At 53.7% G+C, this 14507-nt stretch overlaps 3 protein-coding genes across 3 annotated transcripts; 1 reads left to right on the top strand and 2 right to left on the bottom strand.

The window, feature by feature from the left end:
* Window positions 1–885: 885 nt before the first annotated feature.
* On the top strand, window positions 886–5532 carry HMPREF1541_04437 (uncharacterized protein; the record flags this gene model as incomplete). Its single annotated transcript, XM_008718782.1, has 4 exons — window positions 886–1229; window positions 1282–1843; window positions 1893–2217; window positions 2267–5532. The coding sequence occupies 4 exons, from the start codon at window positions 886–888 to the stop codon at window positions 5530–5532; spliced, it is 4497 nt and encodes a 1498-aa protein (XP_008717004.1).
* Window positions 5533–6237: 705 nt separating this feature from the next.
* Window positions 6238–7858, bottom strand: HMPREF1541_04436 (uncharacterized protein; the record flags this gene model as incomplete). The annotated part of the gene is made up of 4 exons (XM_008718781.1): window positions 6238–6891; window positions 6957–7019; window positions 7072–7598; window positions 7657–7858. The coding sequence occupies 4 exons, from the start codon at window positions 7856–7858 to the stop codon at window positions 6238–6240; spliced, it is 1446 nt and encodes a 481-aa protein (XP_008717003.1).
* A 2450-nt stretch (window positions 7859–10308) lies between these two features.
* Window positions 10309–12026, bottom strand: HMPREF1541_04435 (uncharacterized protein; the record flags this gene model as incomplete). Its single annotated transcript, XM_008718780.1, has 3 exons — window positions 10309–10504; window positions 10564–11570; window positions 11667–12026. The coding sequence occupies 3 exons, from the start codon at window positions 12024–12026 to the stop codon at window positions 10309–10311; spliced, it is 1563 nt and encodes a 520-aa protein (XP_008717002.1).
* Window positions 12027–14507: the final 2481 nt, after the last annotated feature.

Raw genomic sequence — 14507 nt, 5'->3', positions numbered from 1 at the left:
CCAGGGAGGTGGACCAGCAGCCAGTACTCTTGCCTTTCGAGCCTTGTCTCTCGTCTTTGTTCGCGTGAGCGAAGCTCGGCAACAGGTGGGCTTGTATTCTTAGGAGGGCACAGTACCCCTTGTCATGATGGTTTTGCGCCGACTTTGCCTGCGAGGCTTGCTGACTGCGGAGTGGTTGAGGCGGCTGGAAGGTCTGGGTGGATGGAGAAGCGGTCGATCGGAATATCTGACAGGTTAGCCGTTCTAGCATGGAAGGGCTGTGCGAGCGTGATCTTGAGTGACGACAGTCGGAGATGATACTAGACAAGTATTGCAAAAGCAAGATTTGCCTGTTAAAGTAGGGTTCTAGCCGGGCGCGAGCCGCTGCATTGACTGTGGGCACCATCCGGCCCGGAAAAGCCTCTTTCGCGGAATGCTGAGGAGCAGGCCCTGGTTGGGTAGACGCCTTAGACGGCTGCCGGGCATTACCCCATGGGGATCGGAATTGGCTGCGAAGTGCCCGTTAAACCTCCACGACGGGGTATACACGTTCGCACTTTCGCTTCAACGAGTCTCGACGGCCGGTCTTGCCAAGCGATACTGTACTGTAGCTGCCTTGAACTGATGGCCCCTATCCTTTAGCGCCCCCTAGCACCTGCAGCTAAAACGCCTAGCCACCGAAAGTACATAAAATCCATGAAGCGCGGACACGAGACTCAGCCGCGCCCCGCGGCGCTTCGATGGCGGCGCGCAGGTTGTTGTTCGCAGCCTTGAACGCCTCTGGCGCCTGCGGCTCCCTGCGCGCACATCTATCTCTTCGTTCTTCACAGGCCACAGGTGAAACTGCTTGTATGTACTGAACCACCGTCGCACGGCGCACGGGAAGCCGCAGCTGGTCAGGCTGCAATGGCACCGGCTGCAGGCCGACAAACGTATCGTGTTCGCCAGATACCCGCTCATTGTTCTCAGTTCTACGACCTCGCTCGATTACTAGCCTATGTCCTGGATTACCACAAAACCATCACAGTCCGCTCGCTTGCCTCCAGTATCGACTCGTTTGAGAATCCACCCACCAAAGTCGCTACGGTCACATTTGAAGATGAACCTGATCAACTTCGAGCAGGTCAGAATCCTGCACGGTCCGAATGGTGCCTTCCCGCCGCGGTCTACGCTCATAACCTCATAATCGATTCGCATTTTCGCGGATTTACTCCGCTGAACGAGGTGGATATGGATCATCATATACTCGAGTCGGCCACTCTGGTCTCGAACCTATAGGGGAAGTTGCTGACTACGAAACAGCTGCATTGCCATTACTGGACTCTCGGGCCACGCGTTCGGCTCGTGGTGCGCTCAGGATCGCACAGTGGACTTCATGTGGCTCCGAGATGCCCTGCCCAGGAGATATCCTCGGATGAGGGTCTTGACTTACGGCTACGATTCTCATCTGCTCGGCAGTCAGTCTTTTCAGTCGATACGGGAGATTTCACTGGCTCTCATCACCAAGATGCGCTCCATTGGCCTGGCTGAACCGTCTTCAAAGCCCCTCCTTTTCCTTGCTCACAGCCTTGGTGGGATTGTAGTCAAAGAAGCAATAGCGCGTATTGCTAACTCGCCGCCGCTCGAGGCAACTTTCATGTGGAAAGTGAAACGCGTTATCTTTTTTGGCGTTCCAAACCGAGGGATGAGAATCTCACACTTACTTCCTTTGGTTGAGCAGCAGCCGAACGAGCCACTGGTCCAGACTCTTGCTGAAGGATCTTCGTATCTTGAACATCTTGATGCACAATTCTACGGAATCTCATCCATGCGCCAAGTAGACTTGGTCTCCATATATGAAACACACAAGTCTCCAACACCACAGGTCAGTGTGCTGCTCTCTTGTACTAGCTGACACTCATGGAGATGTATAGCTATCCAGCGACGGACAATGGAAAAAGGATGGCCCCTATGAAATTTTGGTCCAACTTGAATCAGCGATTCAGCGCGGGACAAAACCAGAAAATCAACACCCCATCGATAAAGATCATTCTAGTCTTGTCAAATTCAACGAGAACGAGGACGATCTCACAGCTGTTCTATTCTTCCTACGATCGCTGTACGAGAGTCTGGACGGTCACACACGTGTCGGCCATGCTCAACAATCCAAGAAGGGGTTTTCCGCGGCAGACAGGGTGGCAGGATCCGAGTCAGAAACCGCTGTGGACCTCTTATCTCAAAGCCAGAAGGAGCAAACTTGTGAGTATGCATGAAGCAGCTCTACCGCAGTCATCCTAACTCTTGCCAGTGAAGTCGATCCTTGAGAGCATCCACTTTGAAGATGCAGAGTTTCGCTACTCAATGGTGGAGCAAGCTCATGGAAGAACATTCGACTGGCTGTTGCGGCAACCTAGAGTGGGTGTCCTGAACTGGCTCCGATGGGGAACAGGAATCTTCTGGATTAGCGGCAAGCCAGGGTCCGGAAAATCAACCGCCATGAAACACATCTATCGGTGGTACAATACATCTCAGCAGCATTCTTCTGATACGGTCTCGTCCCAAGAAATTGCAGCACGGTTTTTCTTTTTCCAACGAGGTTCCGTTATACAAAAATCATATGAGGGGCTCCTAAGGAGTTTACTGCATCAAATCTTACTCAAACTCGGCTTGTCATGTGTCAACATATTCCCAGAGTGGTTTAAGCCGGCAACCAAAAGTCCAAAGGAATGGTCTTTCCATAGACTCGACCGTCTGTGGGATCAATTGATGGGGCAGAAGCATTCCAAGCTGAACCTGATCCTCTTCCTAGACGCTTTGGACGAATTTGATGGTTCAGCGGAGAAAGTTGCCCTCTTCATCAAGAAAACGGTTCATCGTTCATCTGAATCAATGACAAAGGTACGCATATGCTGCGCTAGCAGGCCCTGGGACGCCTTCGCGGATTCGTTCAAATCCTGTCCGACTTTCCAGATGGAAGATCATACGGAACCGGACATTCGCCAGTTTGTAATGGATACTATGTCAACACATGAGGCTATGAAGCCATGGCTGCGGTCTTCACTTCGTCTTGAAAGGCAACCACTATATGAACTCATGGATGAGATCCTTCGACAGGCCAAAGGCGTCTTCATCTGGGTAAGGCTGGTGCTTCAGGAAATGCTTGACGCCAGAACCGAGGGTGCCGAGATCGACGAGTTGCGCCGCATGATCGGTCAGTTACCACATGAACTCGAAGATCTGTACCAAGCTTTACTAGCAAGAGTCAAAAAGCCCGAGTTCCGCCAGGAGACTTATGCTATGCTAGAGATTCTTATCCGATCGCCTCGACCGTTGCAGCTAACAGAGTTCGCCTGGATTTTGCGGTGCGCAGTCGCACCTGACCTCGAGCACAGCGTTCGGGGACTGCAGCAACTAGGTGAAGAACTATCATCCGCCGAGATCGATACACTACGACGCCGCATTAGGAGCCGTTGTGGAGGCCTAGTGGAGATAGTTAGACGACCGCAGGACGACGATAAAGTTTCGAAGCAGCTATCACTTGAAAAGGTGAACGCCCCTACAGGGTCATCCGTGGCCGAGGACGATTCAGGGTCTTCCAGCAGAGCCGAAATATTCCAAGAACAAGTTACCGGATTTGCCGGTAGCCTTCCGCCACCGACTCGAGATCATGGACCAGTACAAGTCTCTGCGCCGGATGTACGGCTGCCCTCCACGGCTTTCTGGGCGTCACAGATCCCGTATGCACAGTTTGGGGGGTGGCAACACCCAAGCCTGGCGCATAGAGGGTGGGCTCCTGGCTTGTATGCTCCGCCACCCGCTTTGGTCCCTCCCGCTTCGTCATATCTAGCGCCTTTTGGATCACACCCTCTTCCATACACATCGATGCATTCTATTCCCTCGCCCTTCCCACCATATCTGAACTTTGCACAGCCTGGTGGTTTTCTCCCTGGGCCTTATGCTGCGTCGTATTCTCCGTGGACCACAAATACCGCCGATCAACTTCATTCTCACTTTCTCCAAAGTAATGGCGGATTTGCATATCAGGGGCACGCGCCAGATGCCTTTGCCCCTCCGTTTACTGGAGGTAATCCGAACTCACCAGCTCCAAACAACAACAAGACACCTGACGCGCAGCAACATGTGCCCCATCCTCGACGAGGTCTGCCAGGTTTTTCGAGAGGCACGATTGGTGAAACCTCTGGCGTACCAAACAAGAATACTCCCGCGTACCCTAATCGATCTGGCAATCAACAATCCGTATACATGGTTCAGTTGATGCATCAGACCGTCAAAGAGTTTGTTACAAGTCCAGGATTCAAAGGGTCTCTCGGAGTCGATCACAGTGATATGAAATCTGAGAACGGACATTCATACTTCGCCAAATTTGGTTTTACCCTGATCAAGTCGGTTGTCAGACGACGAGGCAAGGTCTTCAGTCGAATTCCTTGGTTATCGGCAGACAAAGCACACAATCTATTCGCGTTGTGCGGAGATTCTTTCCATAACGCCGAAAAAACCACTGGGTTTGCTCAATCTTCCCTTCTAGACGATCTGGACGCTGGACAATTCACGTGTTTCTTCCCCCAGCAGAGGTATGATGCCGAAGCCGAGGAAGACGCCATGAAGGACTATCGACCTAGGAGGTGGCCCATTGACTCGCAGATTTCCTTCGCAGCGGTGATGCGCCTACCCCTATATCTGAAAGCAAAATTCAGCCGGGAACAAAACTGGCTGTTCAGTCGGGAACCGCGGATCCTACACAACATTATCGAAAAGTTCCACTTCTGGCCCAGATTTGATGCGATTCGGCCCAGCATAACGATGCTGCAACAGGGTGCCAGCGTCCACAACACATTTGAGAACCTGACGGTCTTCCAGGCACTATTCCGCAAAATCGACCCTACTGGAGATCCTGGGACTTTCTCCATGACCTTCGGACAACTTGCCAGACTGCTTCTCGAGAACGGAAGTGACCCGAACTGCGACATCTTCTATCTTTTTGACAACATCGAGTCTTTCGGAGAAAGTCCCGAATTGTACACTTCAAAAGCACTACATCTCGTTCTAAGCAGTCCCGACATGGTGCGCTTGATGATTGAATATGGCGCCGACGTGAACGGAAGAAATGGCCGCGGTGAAACTCCACTCGACGTGCTGGCGGAACTCTGGATGACACGATGGACCGAACACGTGACCATGGACGATGTTGAGTTGCACAGTGCCGCGATACTGATCAATAATGGAGGACTAGCATCCAGGAAATCCTACAAGTTCTTGAACTTCCGACGTGGTGGGGCCGAGGACGATGGAGATGAAGACGACGACGACGACGACGACGCCCCCGCTATTAACATCGTTGACGAAGACGACGACGACGGGCGGTATACAGCCTATGATAGTAAATATGGACGTCTTTTTGAGGACACCGCTGATTGGACCCTTCGTCAACAGGGCGAACAGGTGTTCGATCTCGACGCTTTGCGTTATTGGGACACCCCTTCGGAGTTCGATTCACCACGACCACCGCAATCTCGACCGCAACTTGAACTTGCCGCAGTTGAGAGTGACTGGTGATGCTGCCCATCCTCGACAGTGTCACGGCTGTCGTGACTTGAATGCTCCCAGCATTTAGAAAAGGCGTCCGAGCTCGCCATTGGTATATACTCGTTTTGTCTGGGTATTGTTTAACAAGCAGTCTTGAACTCTCGTCCTGCTGCGTCGCTTGCCCACTACTGGGTAGGTCTTTGGCACTAAAACGGCAAGAGGTGGTCCACACTCGAACCGCCCTGCACCCTGGTCCTATAGCAGGGAGCTTGGCTACCAAGCCTGGAATGGCCGGTCTCGATCTTCCATCTCGACCTCAAACCTCTACCTCATCACCATCCCTTCTCATGAGCCGTACCCATCACGGTCCGCAAAAAACCATCAGTGCCATCAAACCATAACAAAGAGGTATATCTCGAAATCCCATCAACGACAGGGGGGAAACCCCAAATCACGAATCAACCAGAAAGCGCCCCAAGCGCCATGCTGTTAGTGCCTCCCTTTTTTCCCGTGGCGATGCCGGACCTTACGAAAGGCATAAGAAACAAAAAGCCAGATCACTCGTCCCAAAGCCATAACCGTCCACCATTTTTTCCTGTCCTGAGCCTCTCTCTTCGGGCCTACCGGCCTTTGCTCTCACATATCAAGAGCGGGCAGCCGTGTAATCATAAGTCGTGCATCATCCATCATTCGCTTCTGTCGCAGGTGAAAGAAAAGGGGCGGGGGGGTTGTTGCTCACAACCCCGCCGGCTTTGTCTGGAAATCGATACTGTCGAAATCCGGCGATTTAGCTGGGGCCTCACCCTCTCCCTCTGCAGCCGCAGCGCCCTCATGATCTTCGACTTTGTGCCGTGACGAGGGACTCGAGCGCCCGCTGATGTGGTTCGTCGACATCTCCGATATATCATCATGAAACCTGTCATGGGCAACCGTCCTCTCTGTCCGCGCATTCGATTCACACGTACGCGCCCGCTCTAGGGGGTCCTGATGCGGCTCGCAGCGATGCACGTCGGGCGCGTCTCTCTCTAGGTCCCAAGCACTGCCGCCCTTTCTTTTCTTCCCGAAACGCAAGCCCTTGGCAATGCCGAGGCCGGGTAGCTGCGATATGCGGCGCCCGCCTTTGCCGACGGACGTGCGAGCTTCGCCCCGTTGTTGTTGGATGACCGAGTCGTTGCGCAATCTGCCTCTGGGACTGTTTGGTGAGTTAGGAACGTCGGTGCGCCTGCGATCCTCGGCCAGACGCTCGGGGGAGACGTTGAGGGCGTCGGCGAACTCGAGCTCGCCGTTTTCGTCCGTGTCCTTGTCCTCGAGGACGAGGGCGAAGGATTGGCGCCGCAGCTCTTCTTTGCGGATGCGTTTGATGCCCAGACGCTTGAGCTCGGTTTTGAACTGTGGTTTGTCAGCTTAACAGCGACAGAGCACAGCAAGGGCAGGCGAAGAGGGGGGTGACCTACATCATCCAACATGATGGTATCTGTAAGGCATTTGAAGACTAATGACAACTTCCACCAGGGGTTCTGAGATCGTCAGTCATTGCGTCAATGATTGTGAAGTGGGTAATGGACTTACGATGCCATCGGTAGTGCCAAGAAAGTCGTGTATAGATGAGGCGATGTCGAGAGCCGTAAAGGCGAGCGCGAGTATAATGGCTGTCAGAAGAATGCCGAATCGCGGTGAGCGCTTGATCAGCTCAACAACGCCAGTACCGTAACACTTCTGGACGACGTGGAATAGAACCAGACAAGTAAATACCCACCAGGGATCCCTGAACAGCGGCTCATAGGGCCGAACGTGGGTATAAAAGTCGTTAATGTTGTTGAAGAAACGAAAGTTATCGTAGATCTGCAAGATGATAGGTGGGATGGTGCAAAACAGCGTCGTCATGTAGATGTAGCGGGTCCATTTGCCGACTTTGGCCGGGAAGAGGGAGCCGCGGTCGATGAAGAAGGGCTTGATCTTCATCCAGGCAACGATATTGTGGATAAACCAGGAACAGTACAGGAGCATTGCGGTGGCGGATAGGTACCATCCGTAGCCCTTGAAGGCCATGAAGCAGAAGGTGCCGTGGGACATGGCGAGGAGCTGCTCGAGGAGAACTGTGATATTGTCAGCAAAAAAGGACATTGGGCTCGGCAGTGGTGGAGGGGCACGGACTGAGCTTGTGCAATAAGACTTTGCTGCGCATGTTCGCTATGGTTATGCACGCCATGATGATCAGGGCGCCAACCATGAAGCCTTCACTCCATCCTTCGAGAATAAAATCCTCTGGCGATGCATGCGCTCTCCAGTCCCCCGCGCCGGCACCGACTGAGCCGGTGGCGCTGTTGGTATCACGATGGCGCAAGAGCAGAGACATTGTGTCGTGAGCACGGGTTTGGTAGGAATCGGTCGCTTTCTCAGCTGGGTGCCAGTTCAGATGTGATCATTTCCAATATGGGTTATGGCGGTCCGCTGTGCGGCGTTCGATGTTCGAGGTAGTAGCTGCGCCGACGGCTTCGAGTCTTGTGTGCTGCGGGTCTCAGGACTTCGAGACGGTCGAATTCGCGGATGGACGCAGTTTCGCACGGATATACGACGTATATGGGAATATTGACGTGCAGGAGCGAGGGTCAGGCAAGGCAGAGTCAGCCTGAGGTTGTATGCGCCCGGCTCGTGATCACAGGAAGCAGCTCGGACCCTGGCGCGTCGACGTAATAGGTGAGAGGGATCGATCTCTCGGTGTGACTGGGCGTTACCGGTGCGGGGACTGTGCTGTCGGACCACTGTCCCAGTATATTCTGCCTCTTCTTTTCTGAACGTTACTGTCGCGTGGGAGGGCGATGATCAAGCGAGAAGGAAGACAAATGAAAGACAGTGCGACAAACGCTGGACTTACCCACCTGGTGCATGGAGACGGAAGTGCCACTACAAGGGCGCCGCTTACTTTCAGGTTAGGGAACACCACCGAGGCGTCCCCTCGCCCTCCCAGACGGCACGAGACCCGACTTCTTGGGTGGGAGAAAAAGGCAGAGACTCCGCAATTTTGGACCAGGCTGCTTGGCCCGTAGCCATTGACCTCATTGTTCCCCCATTACAAGGGTCTGGCCGGCTACACTGATCGGCTGGTCCGGCTAAACAGCGCTGCTCTGATTGTGGGCTTTAGTGCGCAACAATGCCATTCAGCCTCGAAGAGCCGGCGGCATACTTTCAAGACACGTTTACGGAACATGATGCGCGGTGACTGATGGATCATAGTCTAGCATGTTATGTCGCTGCTTGGATGCGTTGATACCATCCCAACGATCGAGCCCCCATTTTTCGTACCGGCATTAACGCCGGCCTCCACAAGCCACCTTCCTGGGACTCCAGGGCATGGCGTTCCACAACCGTTCTCTCGGCGTCGCTTAGCATGGCATTTGACATGTGTCTCCCATCGCCTCGCTTCGGACTTCTTTCGCTGCAATTTCTCGACAGGCCTGCACAGTACTCCGTACATGTGATGCCCAGCTCGATTGTCTCCGAATTCCCCGCAACAAAGACGAAGCAAACGCGCAGTAGCAGACCTGCTCTGGTAAGGACCTGCATCTTACTGTAGCAAATGTTGTGCAGCACGCCTGCAACTCTATCGGGTTGAGTTAAGTTTTGTAGCAAGGTTTCATGCGGCCCCCCGTACTTTCGTTACGAGCTCTAATAGGAGCCTCTTTGCACCAGAGCGATCTCGCTCAGGCTCACAAAGTCCAAGACCAAGTTCGATCTTATGCTCGCGTGACCTCTAGCATGACAAGCATCCCGGACAGAACAGTAAGGACTTCTCCAGACCCAAAAATCTCCTAGCAGAATCTCGACGATATTCCCTCCACAGCGAGCCATCCAACCGAATAACTAGCAAGCAGCCCAAACATTGACCTTTGTAAAAAGTTCCAATGGGAAAGGCCCGTTAGCTGCATATTCAGGTTGCAAGCGCGACGAGATCGGCCAACACGAAACTCACCTGGCCCTGGGAACCCTAGAGCCGTTGCCCATACGAGTGCGCCAGCACTTCCCCGGACCGAGACTCGAGAGGCCGACCCATGCCCAACCCATTATTTCCGGGCATCACAGGCCTCAAGTAAACCCAGCTATGTACGACTTGCAATCTGGAACCTACTGTAACCACAGCAGCCAAATCAATCCAGGTCATAATGTTCCCTTATCCGTCAGGCCCCGGGCTGGATGCCCCCTCGCTCACGGAATTTTTGGGTGATCTTGACATGACATGCAAGGCTCCAGGAGGCTCCATCACCCCCGGTATTTATGCGTAAGAAACTTGACGCGGAGCTGCATGACCGTCCATGAGCATGAGACTTGCGCGCCTGTGCTCCTACAGACTAGCAGTCTACAGACTGGCACTTGAACCGCCATTTCAGGTTTGATGATCCGTGCCGGCGCCAGCATCAAAATGTGCAGAAAGCGAAGTCCATGTCTGGGCATTTGAACAGACACGCAGGCTGGAGGCGACAGATGAGTAGAAAAACGGTCCAGCTTAGCATGCTACTAGCCATCGTGTCCAAAAATTGACGATAAATGCTATGGCTATGGAGTGGTAAAAGATCGGTAGGTCATGTACATCGTCAACAGCTCGCAAAACGCCTGTTCCCCGCCCAAAAGATATCTCATGCGTCGATCTCTCCTGATGGTGATGGCACGTTTTTCAGGTCTCACCAGCTGCATTCTTCCTCTCACACTACCACACAGCAGCGTGGGACGAGGAACAGGAGAGCAAGGCGGCGGCGGCTGCTGCTGCCACCCTGTCGCGCTTTGGCCCCGGCTTGTCCTATCCCGCTCCGTTCACTTTTCATACAACGCCACTTTGCAACCCACGCCGCTGCTGAGGGTGATGGTCATCCATTCGCGCCATTCGCGCTCGTCTCTGCTCTCCATGCGCTTGAAGGCCTGCATCAATCTGACGGTGACGTAGCCGGCCTCCAACAGCGCGTACTGCTGACCAACGCAAATCCTCGGGCCGCCGTTGAAAGGCAGGTACCTGTTCAAATTGTCAGTCCACACGAACCATCGGTATAGAAAGAGAAAGAAGAAACTCACTCCCAGCCCGGCCTGATCGATTCCCACCGCTCAGGTTTGAATTCGTGTGCGTCCTCGCCGTAGTAGTCCTGTCTCCGATGCATGGACCACACGTGATATTGGACGACACATCCCTTGGGCACAAACACGGGGCTCTTCTGGTCTGGACCGCCACCCAACGGCAGCACTGTGTCTCGCACCGCCTGTCGACTGTTTCCGGGCACGACCGGCATCAGCCGCAGACTCTCATTCATCACCCACTTCAGGTACTTCAAATCCTTGAGTGCCTGGTAATCTGGTCGTTCGCCATTCAAGGTATCGACCTCAGCTTGCAGCTTGTCCCATATATCCTTGCGCTTGGACAAGACGTGCCAGGTGTTGCTCAGAAGTCCCGCGGTCGTGTCGCGGCCCGCCAGCAGGACGTTCAACAACTCACTGCGCACCGTATATGGGTCCTGCGTCCGGGAGCACAGCTCATACAGGAAGGTGTACTTCTGCTTGCCCGTATTCAATGCCTCGACAAACTTTTCGTCCCGCATTTTGACCAGCGCTTCGTTCACAATATTGTCTGCAAACTCGTGGACCACCTTGACCTGCTTGCGCCAGGTTGGATTTGGCACATACTTCAGGAGTCCAAACGATCGCAGCTCAATACTGACGCGTTCGGTGCAGTAGACGAACGCGCGCACAAACTGGGCTGCTGTGTCGGTTTCCAGCCCGGGGGCAAGCGAGTTGGTGGACTTCCCGAATAAGAACTCGGTAGCAGAGTCCATGGTCAGGCCGAAGAAGAGGGGTTGAAGGTCAACAGTGCTGCCGTCGCGAGGGACATGGGCCAGAAGCTCCTGGACGTGGGATTCGAACATGTCGAGGTCGGCGACCTGGGCGCGCACAAAGTTAGGGCGGATCAAGGATCGTGATCTTTCCCAACCATGGCCGTCGAGGTCGAAAATGCCCGGGCCGAAGAGTGGTATAAAGATATCGCGCCGGCTTTGGCCGAGAGAGTATGATTGAAAATCCGTGGCGAGTATCTAGCAAAAGGCGTTAGCCGAGCGGCCGGCAAAATGGCTAGGAAAGCGTGGCGTATCGTTGACCGCATGGACACAGCGCAACACGGGGAGACTTACAGCTTTGATATTTTCTGGTTCGATCGTATTGATGACCGTCTGCGTCAGGCGTCGACTCGTCAGGGTGTATATGCCGTCGCCGTAATTTCTCTTTCTGAGCCCTTCGAGCATCTGACCCTCTTTGCCTTGACGTAAAAACTCCTTCATCACGTCGAGCCCGAGCCATCTGCCGAGGAGCCCCTTGTGTGGGTACTTGTAGGCTGGCAGACAGCCATTCTGGCGGATCACCTGACGTTGGCGCAAATATGTCGAAAGCCAGACGTAGAGCTGGTAATGGGCGAATATGGCAAGTGCGAGTAGAGCGGCATTGAGAGGCGTAAGCAGCGCAGAGTCTGGGGCTACGCGCTTAAGAGTCGGCATATTGTCTTGAGAGAGACTGGACTGAAATGCGGTGGCAAGATTCCAGCCGAGCGCAGGGCGTTGTGAGGCAAGATGTGATGAAGAAGTGCCAAAGGTATGTGGCGCAAGCCGACGAAGTCGACAAATAAAGCACCGGATTGACAGTCTGACTCGTCCTTGTACTCGATCCTTGCCTGAAGTGTGGTTGACGCGTAGCCTCCCAAGTTAGGCACTTTCTGCCAGCCTCTCAACCAGTTTTGATCAGCTTCAACGCGAAGTAGTATCCCGTCAATAGGCAGCTGCTTGGCTAACCAATGGCTAGAATGTCGCCAGAGAGCAGAGCTGGCAGGACAAAGCTATCGCGTGGGGTCGCAGCTCTTGTATAGGATACGTCGTCCTAGGCCGAGTAAGCAAAAATCAGACCAATTTCAGCTGGCGGCAAGCGAACGCAACGAGATAAATGATGGTCCCTTTGTCAGCTCAGGGATGGGCCAGTCAATATTCAGATACTGGTCTCAGATTGCTGGATTGGGAAGAGTTGGCCGAGGTTGCAGATGACTTGGACCGGCTAAACGGGCTGGTTGATTCGGATCAGGCGAGATGCTGACACCGGGAGTTTGAGAGGTATCGTTGCGTGCTCCTAGATTTAGACAATGGCGTTGCTGAAGGTCATGTACTTGGGTGTCGGTCGTGTCAGCACTAAAGAGCAAGTAAAGTCCGAGTGCAAACTGCGGGGTCGCGATTGCCGTGAAGCAGAGGCTTGAACTCGGAGATGCGCAGACCGAGAGAAGTAAACAATGTCGTTATGCACAGGTGAGGAGGATGCTCAAGCACTCAGCGTGGCATCGACACAGCTGTCGCCTACAGTAGACACCGTTCCATTTCATGCTGGTCGCCCGATGATGCCCCTTATAAGCAAATTTATGCAGTCACTACCGACCTGTCGCTAAGGACCTGCCGCTTCTATCTAGCTCCGCACACATTCGCTAAGGGTCTACGCAACCATAGCGATGCGATGAAGCCCCACCCTGTGCAACAGCCTGATGTTAGGCCTAGGACCGAGGATCACGACCGGAGCCAGTACCTCCATCACCTTCGCATGTGCCACTCATGAGATCGCTCACTGTACGCACAGACACTCCTCATCGAATGCCATCGCCGTCGTTCAAAGACCTGGCTGGGACACAATTTGGGGGGGACCCCTCGCATAGTAGCTCTCGGGCTGCGCAGTGACCCCACCCGAAGCCACCCCTGGCTCTGGACTGTCTCGAGGCCTCTACCGAGTATCCGCTCACCACGAGGCACTGATCTCCGGCCGTAGACTGTCCTTCAAAGAGCGCCGAGAACCTTAGGTATGCCTTGGAATCTTGGAATCTGGGGTAAGAAGAAGAAATGACGAGCGTATACTAGTCAGTTCGTACGACCGAGGCATGTGCGATGAATCTCCCAGTGTTCGTATTCCATCTTACCTCGGTTCAATCTTCTCGGCCAACAACGCAGCACGACACGACAATCAGCTCGTCTTGCAAGTACAGTGGCACTTTCGGCTGACCACCATCAAGCGGAGCTGGGATTGCACCGATTCATGCAGCATCCTGAACGAGCCCTGTGAGAGGGGCCTGAGCAGATCCATCTGCGTTTGCTTGACCGTGGCGAGAGGCATATAACCCTCTCAGATCGATCGATCGTGAGGCTCGGTCCACTGAGCATCTTGATACAGTGGCGGCTCCTTGTATTGGTGCAGCCTTCGTATTCGGCTATCAACAATTGCTCTGGTCAAACACACTCGTTCCAGACCTGTTCCTAACCATCCTTCACCGAGTGCTATTCGACTCAGCGATGAAGGACTCGAAGCGAAATGCGCTTAGCTGGCATCAGTCCGAAATACACGCCCCTCATAGGCCCAGGAGCACAAGTGAATTGCGGCATGTTTGCGATTCGTCCTTGCCTCTGCAGTCTGTCACCGTCGAAGTGTCTGCACACAGACAAGCAATGATGAGTTCGGTCACAGTGTCTTCTGCTCCAATGATGGCACTGCAGAGTCTTGAAGGCCTTGCACTGCTTCGTGGTACGTACCTCGAATCGCATGAAGCACCCCTCATTCAACCAACAACATACACAGCCCGGCAAAGGGCGATGAGTAAACCCCCAACACAGACACCTAGGTTTGACCAGGCGAGGATTAGGAACCTGCTGGCAAGGCTGGCGGATGGCGTACTAATGCTCGAAGTGTGAAGTCACTCTCCAGAGGCACTCGACATGACAATACTCAGTACATGCTCACCGGATACTACGCAGAAGCAGTGCAAGTAAGTGGAGAACTTTGGCTCCAGCTGTCAAGCATATCACTCCTGGTACGGTAAGATCTTGTTGCGCAGGCTTGTCTCGCACACCTTAACACCTTTCATGAACTACATCCAGCAAAACTCTACCGCCAGAGAGACAACGGCGTCGTTAATGAGGCAAGGCGCGGATGAGAGAGCGTGCTGTTCACTGTCTTCT

The sequence above is a fragment of the Cyphellophora europaea genome (assembly GCF_000365145.1).
Source record: "Cyphellophora europaea CBS 101466 unplaced genomic scaffold supercont1.4, whole genome shotgun sequence".
Classification (NCBI taxonomy): Eukaryota; Fungi; Ascomycota; class Eurotiomycetes; order Chaetothyriales; family Cyphellophoraceae; genus Cyphellophora; species Cyphellophora europaea.
This window is presented reverse-complemented; position numbering and strand designations above follow the sequence as displayed.